The sequence below is a fragment of the Azolla caroliniana genome, unplaced genomic scaffold, assembly GCF_043228905.1.
Source record: "Azolla caroliniana isolate FFs.n. ecotype wild unplaced genomic scaffold, voAzoCaro1.0.p SCAF_2, whole genome shotgun sequence".
Classification (NCBI taxonomy): Eukaryota; Viridiplantae; Streptophyta; class Polypodiopsida; order Salviniales; family Salviniaceae; genus Azolla; species Azolla caroliniana.
In genome coordinates this window covers 25,950,335-25,971,898 of record NW_028230437.1, presented here as the reverse complement: position 1 = coordinate 25,971,898, position 21,564 = coordinate 25,950,335, and the positions used below count along the sequence as shown (strand labels likewise).

Sequence of the window (21,564 nt, the reverse complement as noted above, 5' to 3'; positions counted from 1 at the left end):
GGATAACATAAAAGGTAATACGCAACAATCAGAGTTTCCACGATTGGAATTTCATGCTATATGGGACAAAGGAACACTTTATAGGCGTATTTCTAACAAGGTGGAGTGGTTCTATTCTAGACCAAAGTATTTATTTAAGTTGTTAGTCAAAACTTAGCACGGGGTTCATTACCTATATGTACATGCTTCATGTAAAGCCTTAGGGTGTTCTTAACACTAATGCAATATCTTTGGAAGAAAAAAAAAGTAGGGTTGTTTGCTACGAAGTCTATTTTCTTTTGTGACAAAACATACTTGCAAATGAGAAACACTACAATGTTAATACGATTGCTTTAATGTCTTTGCTAAAATATGCGAGGCCACATTGATATGCATATAGCCAAGAATGGCCATATGTAGTTTTTTGAAGGGATAAAAAAAAAGAGGCCAGAGTTAAGTCAATAAACAATTGACATGATCCCTAAGGACCCAATAGAATTTTGCACAACTACAAGGTAAGTAGTGACGATATTGCTATCATTGACATAACAATCGAATTTACCAATATACTATATACAATATTTGGTCAACAATATTGGAGATGGTGATCTCACTATTCACAATAATACATACAATATCATGTACAACATTTCTGTATCTCATGCATTAGAATATCATTATCGTGATACTCTAAGTTGTGGTCATTGTAGCAAATTGTGTTATGGCTATGTTGCATTATCATCAATTGGCAAACATGCATCACAACTAGTTGACAAGCATGTATAAGATTAAGAGTAATATACATATATAATATCTCGATCGATCAAACCAATTTGATTCAACACCAAATTTGGCACAAATTTGCAACTATTGTTATTATTTTCTATGATAAAATTTTCCTTCCTTCTCAATCTAGTTTTTTTAAGGGGCTTTTTCCCCTATTCGAACATAGAATACATGTTGGACAGGATGAACCTAATCATAGCATGGAATGTTCAACTCATTAGTCTCTCAATATGAACCAATAGATGGTTTGAACTCTATTTCTTCTTAGTCTTTACGAGAACCCTACAATATTTCTCGTAACTATGAGTTTTATTGCAATAAATCATATACAAGTATCTCTATGAAAGTGTCCATTCCTTGAAACCAATTTTGTGACACTTAAACAAGAGATAAGAGGTTCTTGAGGCACATGACACAAGTGCCAAAAAGGCACAACAAGAAGGAGCCATCACAATGGGTCTAACAACTAGAAACGATTTTATAAATGTCACGATAACAAACTTAGGAACTCTTCAAAGGAGCCCAATATGTATAAGTTTCTTGCCAATGTTCAATGGTGCATGATCAAAGGATTACTAAATCAAATTCAAATGTACCCACAATACCTAATCAATGATGCATGACTTGGATGAATTAATGCCTTGATAATAGATCAAGACTAGCATGGTTTGCACCATTATTTGAAAAGAGGTTGATATTACTAGATAACTTTAATGAAATTATTGAGGTATTTCATGTGTGATTTGGAAATACGTGTAGTGTAAGGGTGATGGTCGATAAAATTCGAAGATTATTTGGAATCAATAAGCGCGTGGTTAATATACTCGAAATTAAACTAGAATTAGAAGATATTGAGTGAAGGCACATGTCATCAATACATTGGCTTCACGGGATATTAGAGTCACAACATAGAGGAGAGACATTACAATAAAGTGCATCATACATGTCATCAACAAACTATCAAAGCATGTGGTCAAGGCATTGGATTTGTAAGATACACAATCAATACACATGTAGTCAACACAATAAATTCATAGGGTACTAACGTATGTAGTCAACACATTGGAAAATATACTAGACTCGTAAGATAATGAGAGTATAGGCACATTAGTCAACACACCAAACTCACAAGTATGTAGTCAACATAGTAAACTGACAAGATGCTTAGGTATATAAATCAATATAATGGAAACGATAATGTCCTTGTAACATGTATCCATTGAAATAATCAAATCACAAGTAACCAAGTATGTATTCGAAAGACATCGGAGTCAAAGACGCAATTTGGGAATTTGGAAAAGCTATTGGATACAAGGTACCATAGTCAAACATGCATATAGATCAAACATTGAGAAAGAAACCTGCAAGGTATCAGAGTCGAGCATCGCGTGTTTCAACACCAACCTCATTGCATACATGTTCGATTTCAAGTCTAGCTCGCGGATAATCATTCTCATCACAACTAACAATGGCTACTTTAATACTAATTAAAAATTGGCCATTCTTTTTATGGTCATTTGTTCTAGCCAAGGGTACAAGAAGGGATAGTGATTCAGAGGACGACAATACAACTCAACTATGATTGCTTGTGTTTGAGTAAGTAGATGAAAGCTCAGGTTTAGGCCCTTTATGCATTTAGGGAACTGAGATGGAGGTTGAGGTTGCTAGCTCAGGTAATCGATGGTCAGGGCTCATGGAGGGGGGGGGGGGCAATCAAGGCCCAAGAATATCGATAATCAAGAGGGTCAAGAGGGAATAGGAGGTCAAGGTTCACAGAGGGAGGGGGCAATCAAGACCCTCGAGAACATAGGTAGTCAAGATACTAAGAATAGGTGGTCAAGGCTCACGACTGGGACAATCAAGACCCGAGATCATCGGTAGTCAAGATAGTGAGAGACACTGAGAGCCAAGAGAGAACAGTGGTCAAGGCTCACAGAGGGGGCAGTCAAGACCCGAGAACATCGGAAGTCAAGATAGAGAGAGAGAGTCAGGGAGTCAAGAGGGTCAAGAAATGAGTCCGCTTTCTGTGGACCACAGAAATTTAAAAAAAAAAGAAAAAAGAAAAACAGAAATAAAAAAGTCAAGTCCAGGTGGGGGGGGGGGGGGAAGATGAGCCAGTCGAGCTATGGCGATGGCGTGCTCATCCCCTGCTCCTCATCGCTTCACGTTCGTTTCCACTACACATCCAGATCTCCCCTCCCCTCTCTCTCGATCCCCCTCTTCTTACTCCTCCCCTCTCCTCTTCCATCGCCATCGCCATCGCCATCGCCATCTTCATAGTCATCGTCGAAACAAGCTAAGCAGAGCTTTATTTCGTACCCTTTCCTTCTCTGTCGAGAGGTCTCTCCTCGATGGTAATGTTCTTCTCTCTTGTCTCTTCTAGAATTCATCCTTTTGCTTTGAAATATCTAAACACGATTGTTGTGGCTGTAAAATGCAAAATTATTCCTTTCTTCCCTTCTGGATGTTCTACAAACAATTCTGCGAAAATGTTGTAGATTTGTTTTTGCTCCAATAGTCCAAAATTTTCTCGTTCACTTTTAGAAAATCCAGAAGCAAATCTACTGGAATACTGGGAAGCTATTGTATGTCTGATACTCCTAAGGAGGTGAGATTTTGCTCGTTTCTTTATTTTCAAACGGTCTAGAAGGGATTCTTCTGGTCAATCTTGCAAATATTTAGATTTTGTGCTCCTTATCACCAACCCTTTTCTCCTTTCTTCTACTCATAAGTGATTCTGTTTCAACCACAAATATGTTTTAGGTACCCCAAATGCTCATGTTTTTTTTCTTTCTTGTCCTTGAGAAATCTACAAGGAATTCTTTTTTGTGAATTCCAAAATTAATGAAGAATATATACTCATAATTAGGCCATCGTATCACTGACTTCTTCCCAATTGAGTGAAGTAGAACTGATTCTGCGAGTATATTGCTATACTCACGTGGATTTTATACACTGATCCGTGAAACTATAATTTTTTTGCTCACCGTGAACTATCTAGAAGTGAGCCTGGTGGCAGATTGTGTTGGCAAATTGCTGAAACATTGTAGATTTTGCTCTACAATTAGTGAAATTTGCAATTTTCATTCCTTTGGACTATATATAAGCTATTTTTATGATAAGATAGTGCTCATACTTTCCTTCTGAATGATCGAAAAGTAATTCTGCTTGTAAATTGCAAACTATTGTGAATTTGTACCATTTTCTTAGTTTCAAACTATATCGAAGGTGTCTTTTATTCCTTTGAATGATCTAAAAGCAATTCTGCTGGTAAATTGCAAAATTGTTGTAGATTTTTAAATTAATTATATGTTGAATGCATATGATTGCTAAAGGATGAACATATTTTTATGAATTTTCTGCCCACTTTTAATAGGATGCTCGTTTGATTGGCTTCATAGTTAGAAGATTGTTTTATGCTTTGATCTTCCCTCCCACATTCCCTATGCTTTTTGACAAACATTTGGTCATCAATCTTCACTTTCACTGCTTGTCTGTTTATTCTTGTCCTCCATGCATATAAACTTCAAAACTAATAATTTTTTATACCTACACATGCAGAGCCAGCAATCATGGAGGTTCCATGTCTACCATTTTCTCCTGCTGAAGTAGGACACATTTTATTATGGTTTTGATGCATCACGTTATCCTTGTCACTCTTGGTTGATGCATCTCTTACAGGTGTTTATTCCTACAGCTACAAAAACATTGCATTTGTACGAGGCAAGATTTCTAGCTCTACTAGAGGAGGTAAGCCATTTTAGAAATATCTAGGAAACTCCTTCCCATTTGATAGAGAAATCTAAATAGTTTATAAATGTTACATCAAGTGCGTAGCACTTGGTAGATGTTTAATTGCTAAAGTCGATGTTTAATATCTAGACTTCCTATTTGTTGGAACTATATGTGCCTTTATCTCCTACAGGCTATGGGGAAATATGGCAATATGTTTGCACACATTGTGATCGAGCCGGTTTCAAATGATCAAGAAGAAGGTGTCCTTTCCTTTGCTGCAAAGCATGGGTGCTTGGCTCATATTGAGAATGTATGTTTTCTTGGCCTTGGAAATCCTGTAGGAGTTAAAGTCTTATTTGTGATTAAGCCTGCCTTCCATGACATTAAACTTCTGTATTAGTATTGGTTTTGATTTACATGTTAGGATTTAGATTTTTCTTGTGCAATCAGCCAGTCACATCCACAATGGGTGAACAGTTAAGTCGTGCCTGGCTGTTCTGAAGAGGTCAATTACCTGTTTCATCTGGGAAGGTGCGGGAATAACAAGTGAGGTTGAGCACAGTGGCATGTTGCTTGATAAGTGACCCCACGTGGTGGGTTTATGAGAAGTTCGTAATGTCGTTTCCCTTTTTTCTGCTGTCCATTTGGCTTTTAGGATGTTGACAAGATGGAGCTCAATGCCTACCTAATGCATATTGTTTGTGGATACTTCGAGTAGATAATTTATGACCCACTTCTTGAACCATTGAGTGAAAAAATCAGTTGATGAGGACATAGGATGATCACACCAAACAGAATGAATAGAGAAGCCAAGATATAGAGAGACTGCAAAATCCTGGCAGAATGAGTGATTAAAAGTGTAAAACTAATACAATGGGGGGAGCTCTCAACTACATACGGGTGATAAGAAGGAACAAAGGTCTGAGAGTGAGTAGTGCAATCAATTAGTGGGAGACGATGTGCTTTAGTTATAGAGCCACACCTTAGAATATTTTCTTGACCCTCCATAGAAGGTTTTCCTGATTAAGCTGAAAAGCTAGATGAGAATTTATAGAGAAATATAGGTTTGGGCTATTTGAAAAAGGTATGTGAGGGTTTAATGGTCAGCACCTGTCTGGCTGACGTCACAGTTTGGCAGCTAGCTGGATGAGAGGATTTTACTTTTGCTTGTAGCTAGAGTTTCACACTCATAATTGCAAGTGACAAGCAGGCATTTCCTTTGCCTTGATCACATACGTTTATACCTTTTTGATGACCGTAATTTTATGGGACTCAATCCCTGTCTCTAGGAGCATCATTGAGAGGAGGAGATATAGGGCCTTATAAGGGCTTTAGACTATTATTACTTCCTAACAATTCTAGTGATCAGGTGGCAAACCTGATTGGTGCAGTTATTTATGATTACATATATTCAAGCCCTTTATATGTAGGAGATTAGTTCAAAAAGATAATTTTCTTTTGTTTTTCACATTAGTGAGTTAACATAAATCTCTTGCCATTTTTGTCAGGTCTCACCAGGCAATATGATCTTCCAGAAATGTTTCTTTCTTTCTTTTGTTTATGTCGAATAATTGTCATTTATTAGTTGATGGCTATAGCTTTGGTCTCATGGTTCATTTTGACCCTTTAAAGGTGTTTATAATCACATTTCTTTTCATTTCTCTTATTTATTCATACACTTTCATGCATTTAATTTGTCAGCCGAGATGTAGTGGTATAAAGTTTAATTAAGATCTGTCTGTAACTTCATTTTGTTATATGTGAGTCTAGTTTGACAATGGCAAATATTGTATGCTTCATCCTCAATCTATTCCTGAGAACTATCAAAGGGAGTATAATGGTTCATAAACCTGGCTTAATTAACAGAAATATTAAATATAAACTATGACTTGTGTTCTTCTACGACAATTTATATTCCAAACATGCTTAGATCTTTTGATGTCTGACATGACGAATAGACATAATTGAATGAAAATACTTGAGTTGCCTCAATTTTATGCCTTCACCAGGAGATATTTTGGAAGTATAGACATGGGATTTGACTAGAAAATGTGGCAATATGTTATTAGAATTTCGACTGAGCTACTGATTGTTACTTAGTTAGGCAATCATTATTGCAAGTCCTAGCACATAATACTGAATGCAGAAATACTATACTATAGCTTATACTGCGCTACATGAGTTCTACTTCTGCCAGTGTGATTTATGTGCATTTGTGTCATTTCCAGGTAAGGCAAATGGAAATTGGGGCATTGGTAACAATCAGAGGTATTGGACGTGTTAATTTAGCCAATCTGACTCAGGTTTCTATGCAAATTATATTTTTGTGTTTATTATTCATTTTATATTATATTTTGCATATGGATAATAGTTATCTGGATGGATTTATGAGATCTACACATCTCTCTTATTAATATTTAAGCTTCTTGTTTCTGTTTTCTGGCAGCTGGAACCATTCTTGAAAGGCAGTGTAATTCCGGTGCAAGATACACCTACGTCTGAGATCTCTGAAATCGATGCAGCTGTAGAAACACTAAAGTCAGTCTTGACAGATGTACAAAGATTGCAGATCAAACTGAGGGTCTGATTTTTTTGAAGCATCAAATAGAGTCAAATAGAAAATTTAATATCATTACGGAATTAAATTAAAATATATTCCTATGCTTAATATGTGTATAGGAGTATAGCTGATGATACATAACATTGGCAAAATTTTCTGCATAAATCAGTTTTTCTTGTTGGTGTGTTGTGGAAATTAGGAGGGTAAGCACAAATGCTTACCTTTATGGATGGATTTGTAACAACTAAACGTAATATACCAGGACTATAATGAAAGACGACACTGAACCGACTTCCAACTATCTTGGATATTATGACATTTTTACTACAGAGGCTGAACTTTAAGATATGAATATTTCACCTTCCAAGAACTCACTTCTTTTCTATCATGCGATCTATGGTGTATGGATTATGTACAATGTATGCTGTGACCGTTGTACTGAAAGTTTCATGTAAACAAACAAAAAGGAAGGGAATAAAGAAGGGGGTGTACTAGCATAATCCTGAAGCCAAATTTGGTCGATGACAATAATGAAATGTACCATGGATGTGAAAGACGAACATGATTCCAAGATATAAACTAAAAACTAAATGACAAAAATCTGAACTTTGTGTTTCATTAGAGGGTTTGCTGATACAACCAGCTTACTTAGAGTGGCATGTAAGTTTCTCAAAGTAGTGTGCGTTCATGCTGCTTGTCGTATTTACTCTCTTAAAATTCAAAAATATCTGAAAGGATTCCATGATAAGAAAAGGAGTGGAGGATTTCCTTAATATGTTTGCTAGTACAATCTGCATGTTTAGACTGAACAATAAGTTTGTCAGAGCAGAGTACATTCTAAATATATCGTGGACACCCTTTTCCAAAGAACACATTTCATACTATTTCCGAACAAGAAACTTGTAAATAAGTATCTGACAGTTTGTGCGGCTTGTCTTAATTCCTCTTATAAAATGCAAACTTTTGTCTTTTCCTATCGACTTCTGGATGTATAGATGTGTCTAATATTTCTGTTTCCTTTTTGCAGGCTTCAAAAGATGAGTTGCTTCAAACACCTCTAGAGAACTCATTGAAATGGGCTGAGAAAGGGGATTTTACAAATGTTTCCAAGAGTTTTATGCCTTCTAGAGCTGAGAGCCTCTCTTTTGCGGCACTACAGCCAGTAGCAAGTAAGTTGTTCGATACAGACCAAAATTTACATTTCTTTCGATTTTTGCAAAACATGTGGTCAGCTTGCTTTCTGTGCTGATACTACTTTGGCCTCTGGATAGTTATCTAGAACAGAAAACTAATGTATATTAATCTACAATACATTTTGTAGACTATCTTGAGTAGGTTGTCTAGAGCAAAATTTGAAGAAGGTATAGTATTCTCTGGGGTTGCATGAAACAACATGACTTTTGAAACACAAAAAGGTCAACTTTTCACGACTGTGATACATTCTGGTTATGGATATCACTAGTTTACAGGGATTTAAAGTTTAGTATATCTAAGAGTGAGTATTTGAAGTTTCAAGCCAAATTTCTGCTATTTGTGATGGTAACTACGCGATATTTTTATGGGCAAAACACAAAAAATTTCCTAACTTTCTGAGTAGTTATCAGAATTCCACTAAGTAAATGACCATAATACCTCTCGAATAATTTTTAATACAGAAGGGTTTCTGGTATTTTTTGTAAAAGCTTGGAGGTATGATGGTAAATATCCAAAAAATGTTGGGGAATTTGGAATTTTCTCTTAAATTTCATTGGGCTGGGTTTGCCTATTTCTTCTAGGTGTATACACCATGCTGAGGTATGTGCATAATAGTGAATCAACCTTTAGAAACTATCCGTATCACCAGAAAATAAGGGAGAGGGCACATGTGCAAGACGAGATGTCATACTATAAAAGATGAGGCATTTGTAGATTATATGGATGATGTGTTAGCTATGAAATAGCTAACATGTTTCAATCAGCACTCATGTAAGATAAATTAGGGCTCAAATAAACCGTATCTGATCTAATGTAAAAATTTCCATTGGGGTGAAGCTTGGGATATATGGGTTAATTTGTTTTCTTTGTTTCCTACACTAGCATTCTTGATTCCCTGGCCCCTAAAAACTGTGTGTTGAATTTCTTTTCACAGGTGCTGGTACCACAGAATTACAGGCACTGCTACAAGAGAGGATGAATGCGATGGAAACAACTGATACATTGCAACGGTTGCAAAAGGTCACCAAACATGCTCAGCTGAATCGATCATCACTTGCTGCCAAAGTTGCGTTACAATCTCTACAATTTTAAAATTGTGTCTGAGCGTATGAAATGATCGGGAAAGATGATAGCTTATGATATAAATATACTAATTCCTTCATTTGACAAAATGTTCATTGCTCGTACTGAAATCCACCCGTCGCTGTTAGGTGCGGATATTTGGACTTCTGTATATATGTATGGTGAACAATCTATATTTGGAGTGCACACAGTTTGCCAAGTTGTGCATGTGTATTCTAGAAATTAGAATCCATTCTTTTTCACTAGATCAAGATTCCTGCTCCATACTCCACTTATACAATTCTCACATGCCTTTGCATGATGACCAATATTACATCTATCTCCATTTTCTTGAAATTTCCATTCTGTATCGGTTGTCTCTTGGAAAGAGTTTGTGTACTTAGTCTTCATCATGAACAAATTTGTTAATGATGATCCTAAACTTCAGTAAACATTAGTGATGTTTGAGATCATTTCAGTATGCGTTGAGCGCAGAGTATTAAAATGCATTGTTGGAAAGTCCAGAGTAGAGGCTTTCCAAAGATCCACTATCTCATGCTAGCTAGTTAGTCACCTAGTTTAGCTATAATGTGATTTTGCCTCTAATTATTATCAGTCATTCTCTAAGATTCTCAGTTATCACATTATAGCTAATTTAGCTATAATGTGATTTTGGCTATAATTTTTATTAGTTATTCTGTAAGATTATTAATTATCGGTTATTCTTTTGGCATCATTAATATAACATGTCTCCTCACCTCGTGATTGTCACACAAATACAACCACAGTTTTGAAGAGTTGATACAACAAGATATACTTTTTTCCCTTCTCATGGAAAAACAAACCATGCTTGAACAAGAAAGATGAATGAAGTTCATCCATTGTTTATTAATGTTGGGAACAATGTGTGAAGATGAATGAAGGACCAACATCTACTACTTTGCCTTGTAGATTCTCTTAATAGTATAAAACCTCATTACATCCTCCATCTAGATGCAAGGTGATGGTCATTGTAAGTGAAGTTTTGTTTGTTTTATGTGATATCTGTGAGAGAAGATACCCTCATCTACCTTCAGAAATACTAGCATGGTGATGATACAAAAAGACGCAAATTTGTATCAAATTCCAATGGGGATGTCTAATAAATTGTAGTGGAGAGAACCTACTTGTTAGAGCACCCATGTTCTAACTACAGGACCCATTACATAGGAGAAGTGGCCTACATAAGAGGACATGAGAACCAATGATTTATTGTGTTCAAACACCCCATAGCTTTATGGAAAACAACAATTCATGCCATCAAAGACACAACTTGTGATTGAGTTCATAGGATGAGATTCAAGAGTATCTCTTGTCATCCCCCTACATTCTAAGCCTTCACTATCTCTATGTTTCCATTTGTGTTATATACTCTATTGTTAGTGAGGTAAAGCAAGAGCCCCCATTCTCATAAGGCGGTTTCGGAAGAGGTGACCTGAGAAAATATTAGACAATAGCTTCAAACTTTTTGGTTAATTATTAAGGGCTTGCCTTACATTAATGTGCGATAGTTACAGATATAAAATTTTCAGATCCGATGGTCACATGCACATTCATATATGCTTAGGATGATTGGATTCACACTCTAAGACATCACTTATTTCTTTGGTGATGACAGTAACATAATATTGTTTCTACAAGATGAGACCCTTCCATAATATTGTTTCTACATTATGAAACCCTCACATGCATCCTCTGATAACAATCCAAAACGAAAGTTCGACATTTCCCTTGTGAACCATCCTAACCTTGCTTCAATAGAGGGGCCAAGTGATGGATCACATTCATCACAAGGGAGCTCATTGTCATCCAACTTACACGCAAAGGCAAGGAACTCAGGAAATTGCATCACAACCAACAAAGTTTAGCAAATGGGCAATTCTCCATGGGCCACAATGGTCATGGAAGAATACAATATTCCATACCCTTGACATCTATTTTTCCTTCTTTGTACCTATTTGTACCTACTTAACTTATGATAGTTAAAGAATGATTTGTTTTACTTTTCACTCCCTTGCTTGGGTCGTGCTTTTGGGCCTTGGCCTTATGAGGAGACAAAAATATCCTTTAAACTAGATGTTTTGGTCATGTTGGCCTTTTGTAGATGTTAATACAGGAGTTAACAATGTCAACACGTGCACACAAACATGTCACATTTGGATGGATTTACGGAAGATAGCAGCCATAAATTTATTTACAAAGCAAATTTGTTCAATACAGGAGCTAAGATGCAGAGTAACCATTTTATGTGGTACAATAATAATAGAGACTTGCTTCCCTACAGGATATGTGCAACAAAACAAAAAGTAGACTTCATTCATGTCCATCAAGCTTCTATTGATTGATAAAATTTGCTCTGCCAAGAGAACAGGCTGCTTCTAACGAATTCATCAGCCATGGTTAACCTGCATGTCATAATTCAGCCTTACAATTAGAAAACACTCTTTATTGCCATGTGCTATCTATGCCAATGCTACTTTCATTAATCAGTCTATCAACTACCTTAATAAACATAATTAACTAACAAATATGATTAATTAACACATATCAAGCAGAGAGTTAAATACAAACTTAACTCAATACCCAGGCTGCGCATAAGAATGGCTAGGACTTCATTCATTTGGAAACCCTCTGACAACATTATAGATATCCAGACACAAATGGATCTATTCTACCCTTTATAAGCTCCCAAATGACTTAGTTATGCTTATGCTTTCATAACATAGAAGCATACCAACTTTGTGGTGTGAATTCGTTTCTACTATCATGAGAAATAATGGAAAGCAAATTTCACCATAATTTCTTACGTATAAAACCCCCAAAATTGAGGTGTAGATTTGTTCCACTATAATGAGAGATAATGGAAAGAAAAACCACAATAAATTATTACCACTATCACTAAGGCAATGAAACCATATAAAAAGAAGAATACCTCATCCTCGTCCTCAGAATCTGAATCACTTGAGAAATATTCAAGCACTAATGAAGAGGCTGATCCCGAGGATGATAACGATGATGATGAGGGTGATAATGAACCAGGATTCTCCTTTTGTTGACGATTTCGTAACTCTATTTCAAGTTGTTGTTTAAGCCTCTGATTCTCGAGGTGAAGCAGCAACTTTTGGCTATAGAGCTCACTATTCCTCAGAAGAAGAGCTTGTTGCTCTGCATTCAGCTCTTCATTCTTCTGAATCAAGGGTGCGAGATTTCGATCCCTTTGCTCCTTTAACCTAACCAGAAAAAAGTATTCATACATTATCTTTAACATAAAGCTTCAATCAGTTTATGCCCAAAAAGGGGGAACCACCAGCTAAGGTTTCAATAAATTATTGGAGTACGCTCTTTAATATACAGTGATTTATTCTGTCAAGTTTCGAAAACTTACAGGTATTCTCATAAATATCCAAAATATTAGGGTTATCTATGGTATATCGTCCTTATATACTCTACCGCAAGTGAAGGACATTGAAAGATAAACTCAAACGTGCTTTGAGATCACTACATTCATTCATTCAATCAACTTTATAATGATACAGAAAATGGAAAAGATAGAGATGAATGTAGCCCTCAATAATAGCAAAAACTTGTAAATAAATTTTGGGCTTCAAATAAAACCTAAACTTTTTTTAAAAAGATTCCAAAATGGAAACTCAAATAATGATATAAAACACTAATTATATATAGATAATTAGAGTAATATAACATTTTGAGGGTCCATAGAGAAGTTTGAAGTTCATCATTGAATGCATGCAAAACTTTACTTTGGGCTTCACGACTTCGTAAAAAAGCTTGAAAACCCATACCATAAATCCTATCTACTCAATGACGCTACATTTGTGTATAACTGCATCAAAAAACCCAAATTCTGTATATGACTGTAAAAACCATGAAATTTGTATATAACTACTGTATATGCAACATAATCACAAAAACTTGTGTATACCTGCAGCGAAACCCCAGAAATGCATGTGTAATGACAAAAAATCTTCTAAAATTTCCACATTCATACAACCATCTAGAACTAAAAGCCTAATATTTGTGTAAATAACACCAACAAAACCACTAAAATATGTGTATATCTATTACAAGAACTCTATTGTTTACGCATGGCAAGAACTCGATGTCTATTACAAGAACCTCAAAATTGTATATAAATTAACTATAATAAGAGTTCCTAGACAAGAACAAAGCTTTCACAAAGATCCAGATAATCATTCTGGGGTTTCCTTCACAGACCCACATAATATCTACCGTTTCTCGCATAAATTCTAGGGGTTTTCACATAGATTCTCGTCTTTCTATACAGACCAACATAAATTTCAACAATTACTTTCAAAAAACCAGACATTGTCGAGGATTCCTTTCACATACCCATATAATTTCGAGGGTTTCTTATAACACCAACATAATCCTAGGGTTTCTGACATAATTTCTAGTTTCTAGATTTCTTACACGAACTGCCATAAACTTGTAGGATTTGTTTCAGTAACCAACATGATATCTGGGCTTTCTTTCCAAAACCCACATCAAATTTCTAAGGTATACATAAGAAAACACGAGATAACAAACGAAAAAGAAAAGAAAAGAGAGTTACCTGCGGTTAAGAAAGTGAAGATCTTGATCCAAAGGGTGGGGAAGATCAGGGCAATGGAAGGAGAGACGTCGATGAGTGAAGAACAAATCATGCTGACAAGTTTTGGTAGCAAGACCTCCCTCGCTACTTCTTGAATCCATGAAGATGTAAACGAAGAAGATGATGATAAAGACGAAGGTGAAGGTGAAGGCGAAGGCGAAGGCGAAGGCGAGGATGAAGAAGAAGAGGATAAGTAGTAATAACTTGCATCCCTTTCTTTGTATATGTAATAAAATATATGCCTTTCAGAAAACAGAGTGAAACTCAAGGTCTCAAGGTGGATTCTGAAGGATAAAAGCATACATCAGAGAAATAGAGAGGAAATAGAGCAGACAGAATCCGGAGAAGAAGAGAGAGAGAGAGAGAGAGAGAGAGAGAGAGAGAGAGAGAGAGCTGTTTTATTTATTTTTTCTCTTTATTTTGTTTTCCTGTATTTGAGTCAGTATTTGGGAGGAGTCAAACTGAACAGAGTTTGTCTGTCTGAGTACTCTCTCTCTCTCTCTCTCTCTCTCATCTCAGAGTACTTGGGCTACTTACTTGCTTACAATACCTATGCTTTTCTTTTAGAATGCTAGCATCATCACCTCTCCAAGAAACCCTCCTTTCAAATTCACTCTCATACATTGACATTATACAATACATGGACATTTGTATGTGTTATGTGTATGTGTATGTGTATGTGTATGTGTATGTGTATGTGTATGTGTATGTGTATGTGTGCACAAGTATGTGTATGTGTGCACAAGTATGTGTATATGGACATGTATATTAGGGTGGGTGAATGCACCTAGATATGTCCATGTGCATGTATATGTATGTGTATGTGTATGTGTGCACAAGTATGTGTATATGGACATGTATATCAGGGTGGGTGAATGCATCTGGATATGTCCATGTGCATTATATGTATGTGTATGTGTATGTGTATGTGTATGTGTATGTGTATGTGTATGTGTATGTGTATGTGTATGTGTGCACAAGTATGTGTATATGGACATGTATATTAGGGTGGGTGAATGCATCTGGATATGTCCATGTGCATGTATATGTATGTGTGTTATTGTCAATGTGGTTGTGGTCATGTGTGGACACATATTTTATGTGTATGTTAGCTCATACGTGGGATATGGATGTGTGTGAATATGGATGTGCATCTGCATTCGTGTTTGTGTATGTGCGTGTATATGAAATGTATGTCTGATTCAGATTGTTTGGAGCTTTGATATTTGTTCTGTTTATCCAGGATACAAGTTGATTCATGCACCCTACAACCTTTCATAAATATAGATTTGTGCTCTCATAAAGTTCAATGATTTGTGCTTTTGTTAAGTTCAATCATGCAATATTCCAAGTCACTCTTTGTTAATCTTGCATCCTCGTTTTTGAAAGAGATATGTGCTCCATTTCAATTGTGAACTAGCGAAATTCTTGTGAGTGCTTGACAATGGACATACATCGATCTTGTCTTTCATAGATGCACCTTCTTCTTTTATATACCACTTGATTTAGCGATTATGCATAAAACTTTCCTTTTAATGTGTGCCATTTTTCTACCAACTTCATGCTAGATTTTCATGTCAATGAATACAAATTTGAATTGATTGGTCACTTGATACATCTTTCTGAACATAGGAAAAGTTCCTACACAACTTATGTAGTCATGGTTAGCAAACTTGTGTAATGGTTTAGGGACGAGAAGAGAGAGACAACTTGATCACAGAAGACTCAAATACAACAAAAAAAGAAAGATGAAAAGAGAGATCTACTCGTAAAGATAGTTTACTTGGGCTATAGTTTAGTTGCTTGTGCCAAACTAATGAAGCAATGAGGTCAACTGATATATTAACATGGAGTTTAGGGGGAGAAGTGGCACATAGGTTGGCGGCTACAGAAGATTGTGATGTACATATACATAGACACTATCCTACATTGAGAGACAAATGTTGCTCTTGGGAGATACAATGAAAGAAAAAGCAATCATCATTTGAACCAGAATCATGGGAGAGCATGAAAGGAAAGAAGAAAAGTACTTGTTTGTATGTTATAACTTATATGTTATATGTGTATATATATGTAGAATTGATGCGTTGTATGCCATTAATTTGGTGTGTAAAATGCTAACACTAAAGAAAGAATGTAATCTCAACAAACAATAGGCATCCAATCTATTCATTAAACATGTTTCTTTGAGAGTGTTCCCATAGTCTTCCTAAAGGGAGGGGGCACATCCGAATTACACACTCCTTGTGCATATTGTAGCATTTGCCAAATTTCTTCGGTCTAGACACATGCACGTGTCCCAAAGCTCTATTCCAAGAATGTGTGATATTGTATGCAAGAGAAAACGAAGCCTCATCTAATGAGCTTCTATAAGGGCGTTGATGTACTCTATGAGGCCACAGAAAAGATAGCTCAAATTAATGTGTTTTCATTAAGTATTAGGTTTTCGTACTTTTGTAATGTAGGATATATCATGATTTAGAGTGGCTCCTTTCTTTGATTTGCACGGATTTTACATGTATCGTGTTCCCTTCGAGGTACTTTCATGACTTTAATCTACTATACACGTGTTCAAGCAAATAAATAGCCATCCACATATAGAGACTATCATGTGGTTGATGGTATCACCCCTAGCTACATAAGAATTTATTCGAACATGAAAACAACTGCGTGTGCTACAATGCCACATAGTAGAGCATTGTGTTATCTTTGTGAACCAAGTAAGAAATAATGTCGAGAAGTTACTTTGCATGTCTCTGTTCAATGTATAAAAATCCTTTCACATTATTGTGTTTTGAGAAATCAAGGGAATCGCGAATCGGGATGTTTGCCCTTGATTCTTTTTTTTACCATTCATTAGGCGAGTGACAACGGTACAAAAACCTAAACGTTTGAGGAAATAGTACGAGTGTCAAGGATGCTTCACAAGTTCGAACCCTACTAAATGTTCTCTTTGTTTGTGTAGTGTAAAAGCATGCACACACAAACACATGATGCCAAGCAACCATTACTTCACAACTAGGAGCAAGTATTTAAAAACATATTAGAATGACCACGACATCGGACGTGTACCCATATCTATTACAATGGTGTAGATACTAGCGATTTCTTTTTATTTACTAGCATTGAACAACATACACTCACGATGTGACTCCACATGGGGTTATCAAACCAAGGGAGAAGAACATAAATGTGGTATTGAATTCAAATTGGACCAATAATTTATGTGGATGTGCAGTAGTGAAAGGAGACATACACATATAGAAAGAAGGAAAGTGATCTCATTAATGCTCTAGTTTCACATTTACACAAATTGAACATTCTAGTAGCATTTATGGTGGGCATTTGATATGACGCATCGTGTATATGATCAAGAGATGATTATTCAACAACCACCACCATGTGATTGTTTAAAAGAAAAACCTTAAATTTGGGCCATGGGCAAGCATCTTTGGAAATATGAGCCGAGACTACGATAAGAGGTGACTTACTTTCTTTTGGGTTTTGTTTTCGAGGTGCGGAAAAGGATGCCACTCTAGGAACTTTTAAACTTTCTCTGATTATTCGGTGAATAATTGCCCCGACTTAAGGAAACCATTATATAGAATCAGATGGGATATTTACCATTTCATACTACTATCTGGACACAAAGACTGGTAATTGATTAGAATGATTATACGTTTGGTGGTAATGTAATCCAACCTGTGATGACCGTACGAATACCATTCGTATGTGGTCGTCATCCATCTTTTTGTTCATTGGTTCATGACACTACCCTCACGATATGACATTCATTGTCACATGCCATATGCATACCCCCCCCCCCCCCCCCCTCTCCCTACTTCCTCTCTATCTAAAATATTTATTGTATCCAGAACTGACTTGCAAGTGGTATATCGTGCACACGCGTGTGACATGTACGTAAATCGAGCAAAACATATTTTTTCTTCGTAATATATTGAAAATTTGAATAGTGTAAGACATCACGAGTTGATTGAAAGTTTCAACATTAACTTATTGTTGTGGTTAAACCCACACAAACAAGCCCCAATAATGGGAATAGAATAGCTCCTCCGCCCCAAATTGTTGTGAAATGGGCAATTTAGCATTCTATCCATGAATCTCAAGTTGATTCACAAGCCATGTGACAATTCTAGCTAATTACCCTAGTACACTCCCGATTGTATTTTTGGCATCTTTTCCGAATGACTTTGCCAATTTGGAGTCACATTCGACGAGTTTAGAGTTGTAGATTCTTCTAAAATTTTTGAGCAAACACACACACATATGCACACACAAAATCAAATCCTCATAGGCTAAGCCATTCCTCTCTAGAAATTGTCTTGAAAGCAACCAATTAACATTAGCGCATGAACACCAAGGATAATCAATAAGGCAAACAAAATAGTAAATGTTAATTACACCTTGGACTTGGCAACTATTTTGGGGATATCCCATGTTTAACAAGAAACTACATGCAAGGTTGTGCATTGATCTTCTTTGCTCGTGTATCCATAGATAAAAAGGTACAAAGAGAACACAATACAAGATAGTTAGTGTAAAACCATCCATTCCAGATGATGTAAACATCATGCAAAAATATCAATACATTTTTCAAAGCAAATACTTAGTTCAACTCTATGGATTTTGAGCAATACAAACTTGTGTTAAAACGCTACCAAATTGAGCAAGATAATGATACGTAACAACAAGACATTATGTATAAAGAACAATGGGGTGCCTTTTTATACCGTGTTTTCAGCTGTAATGACAATAACTCGGGACCAATTAGAGGTGTTCTTTTTTGCCTACTGTTTCGCTCCAAAGAACATTCTTCAAAAAAATAGTTTTCCTAGTCCTACTTGAACAAAGCCTATGAGTGGCCTTCTCCCTAGGGTTGGAGCTTTACCGTTTTTGAATGAGAACCTTTCGAGACGATAAACAAGGGACACAAAACTTAAATAAATAAATATCTAGATAACAAAATCTATAAATAAGTGTTGTTTTGAACGATGAATAAAAGTCATGATCTTTAAAAAATGTTTTCTTTAATCATTTTCTCTAATTTTGTATCATAATTTTTTTGTAGAAAACAAACAAAGCGTTGCGTTTGGGACGTCTAAGTTCTTTAGGAAATGCAATTGTTACATTTAAAAATATGTTATATGTTTTGCCGTGATTATTAGAAATGGGAAATAAATGTGAATACCATCATTTTTGAGGAAGTTATGCGGATTTGCTGACAAGTATTTAAACAAATCATCCTAGAAATGAGCTATTGACACAACATCATATCTCTAATTTCACAAGTAGATTGATGAAATATCTGAATTCAAAAGCATTTCATAAGATTAAGTAGATCATATTCTTAAGATTCTGCTATGTGTATGCTCTAGCTAGTGGGCTCATCCGTAGCAAAGTAATAGAGTGGAGGGGAACCGTATGCTCTAGGTAGTGGGCTCATCAGTTACAAAGTAAGACAATGGAGGGGTGCACAAACATCCTTGTTTCACATTGTACATTAAGAATTTGGATTTAGTCTTGGACATTTTCAACATTTGGAATATTCCCAAAATGCATAGGTTAGAGGCAATCATTGGGATTGGTGTACCTTTGAGTAAAAAAAGGTCACAACTTTAACATTATAATCCCAAACCAAGTGATCCTTAATTTTTTGGAATCTTCTCACTAATATTGTTCTAATGATAAGTTAACCATAACACAAGCTTTTTTAATGAAAGTCCAAGTTTTTCCTAATGGTGGGAGTTTAATCACTTTCAACTAATTTCCACCAAAATCTACACAAGGAATGACATTAAAGAGGGGTATGTACATCCATCTTCCAGACTTTGGCTTGACCTGACACATTGGAGCATGAAGAGAAGTCACATAATATTCTAACATAGGCTTTGTGAAGATTTATGCCACAACAATTGAATGATGGAGGCAACAATGAATCTCACTTTTGTTATGAGTCTTTCATCAAATTCTCAACAAATAAGGGTTTTATCCATCCTTTTTGTCATGCGAGTTATATGAGATTTGCTCTTCTTCGAATTCCACACCCCTTGATTAAAGCTCACATGCCTTATCCATTAGGCCACACATACTATTTTTTGTTAGTTATCAAGCAATTATATCTTACTAGCAAGTATATATAGGCCAACTTTGAATACCACAATAATCATGTCACCACAAAAGGTCATAGGGGGACTTGAACCATAGATAATATTTATTATAACTTTTTAGAGATAATCTAGGCCATACACATAATATTACAATATGTTGCAACCTCATACAAGGTAATGCATGATCACCAAATGGCATGATTGCATGAATGGCAAGTGGCGATCGTGCATGTATCTGAGGTAGTGAGTATGTAAGGTAGTATGTCCAATCCAACCATGCTATGTAAGCATGTGCTCTAATAATTGATGAAGCATTCCGGTTCAACACTAGTCTTCCATGTGTTCTTGTAATCATTTTCTTCTTGTTACTACACATACATTTTCTTCTTGTTATTACACATACATTCTTTACTTGTTTTCCTATTCTTATCTTACATTTGATTTGTTCTTAGCCATGCTGTTAACAATTTGAACCATAATAATCACTTTTCTTTCTAAGAGTTTTTTTAATGTAAACAAGATTTAAGCTTGCAAAGACCCATAATGAACTAAACATCTATTTACTAGGAAAGTTTCATGGTACTCTGCCTCACTTTTGAGGATTTATAAACCAAGTGTGCCTTGTCATCCAGATACAAAACATATATCCAATAGCCACTAGGAACACTACTAACATGTACAAACTTGCATGGTTTGCACCATTTGTAGAAAATAACTCTCTCTTGTTAGAAGACTTTAATGGTTTTATCACTTAGGAATTCCAAGCAAGTTTTGGGGATACCGATAGTGTGAGAATGACAACCAACAAGATTCAAAGTTCGAGACAAGGAGATTGCCCTTCCTTGACTTAGGCAACAAAATTTTGCCTCCTTGCATTTGACATTACTTGGGATGAAGAAGAATTAATGCACAATTATGTTATGGAATACACAATAATGTGGCAGATTTACTTTTTACTTTCCATGAAGATCTGAAATCACTGATGAATTAGGATATCAATTGAGAAGTATGATGTGATGATAAACTATTTGAGGAACATTATAAATGACAACAAACATTATGCTCAAGGACAATGATAACTTATGCATTTCTAAAGTAGCCACACTCAAGAACCTAACATAATTATGAAGGGTGGCCCTCTACAATGGAGATCAATGTTGCATTTTATCTAGGGTCTTTGATTGATGTTGAAAAGTAGTTATGTCGAGAAAACCGCCTATGTCTATATTATGGTGGACCGTGGTGATTAGTTTTGCGTTTTGACCCAAAAATCAAGTTAACTAAGTGCTCGTGGTAAACTCGATTTTTATTCTCTAATTACATCTAGAAATCCTAGTAGCCTTGCACCATCTGATATGTTTGAGGTCTTTAGCTAGCTAGATGAAGTGTTAAATGAGTAACTACAACCAGGCTAGAAGCCATTTGGTTTTACAACCCATAATTTGTTG

The 21,564-nt window shown here is 35.8% G+C and overlaps 2 protein-coding genes across 2 annotated transcripts; one reads left to right on the top strand and one right to left on the bottom strand.

Annotated features, from left to right (window-relative positions):
• The first annotated feature begins 2,863 nt into the window (after positions 1-2,863).
• On the top strand, positions 2,864-9,677 carry LOC147867854 (ATP-dependent protease La (LON) domain protein). The gene is made up of 8 exons (XM_087315718.1): positions 2,864-3,119; positions 4,327-4,373; positions 4,447-4,515; positions 4,691-4,810; positions 6,729-6,803; positions 6,947-7,081; positions 8,088-8,229; positions 9,189-9,677. Exons 1-8 carry the CDS (start codon positions 2,891-2,893, stop codon positions 9,344-9,346), a joined length of 975 nt encoding a protein of 324 aa, XP_087171844.1. The 5' UTR covers positions 2,864-2,890; the 3' UTR covers positions 9,347-9,677.
• Positions 9,678-11,520: 1,843 nt separating this feature from the next.
• Positions 11,521-14,494, bottom strand: LOC147867853 (uncharacterized). Its single transcript, XM_087315707.1, has 3 exons — positions 13,950-14,494; positions 12,288-12,585; positions 11,521-11,760 (listed from the first exon to the last, which is right to left on the bottom strand). Exons 1-3 carry the CDS (start codon positions 14,087-14,089, stop codon positions 11,746-11,748), a joined length of 453 nt encoding a protein of 150 aa, XP_087171833.1. The 5' UTR covers positions 14,090-14,494; the 3' UTR covers positions 11,521-11,745.
• Positions 14,495-21,564: the final 7,070 nt, after the last annotated feature.

Excerpts from the sequence above, each read along its gene's own strand:
- LOC147867854 (XM_087315718.1), top strand. The coding sequence starts at position 2,891 with ATGGCGATGGCGTGCTCATCCCCTGCTCCTCATCGCTTCACGTTCGTT. Across the intron at positions 4,374-4,446 it reads TACCATTTTCTCCTGCTGAA|GTGTTTATTCCTACAGCTAC; the intron begins GTAGGACACATT and ends CATCTCTTACAG. Across the intron at positions 8,230-9,188 it reads GGCACTACAGCCAGTAGCAA|GTGCTGGTACCACAGAATTA; the intron begins GTAAGTTGTTCG and ends TTCTTTTCACAG.
- LOC147867853 (XM_087315707.1), bottom strand. The coding sequence starts at position 14,089 with ATGGATTCAAGAAGTAGCGAGGGAGGTCTTGCTACCAAAACTTGTCAG. Across the intron at positions 12,586-13,949 it reads CTTCACTTTCTTAACCGCAG|GTTAAAGGAGCAAAGGGATC; the intron begins GTAACTCTCTTT and ends TTTTCTGGTTAG.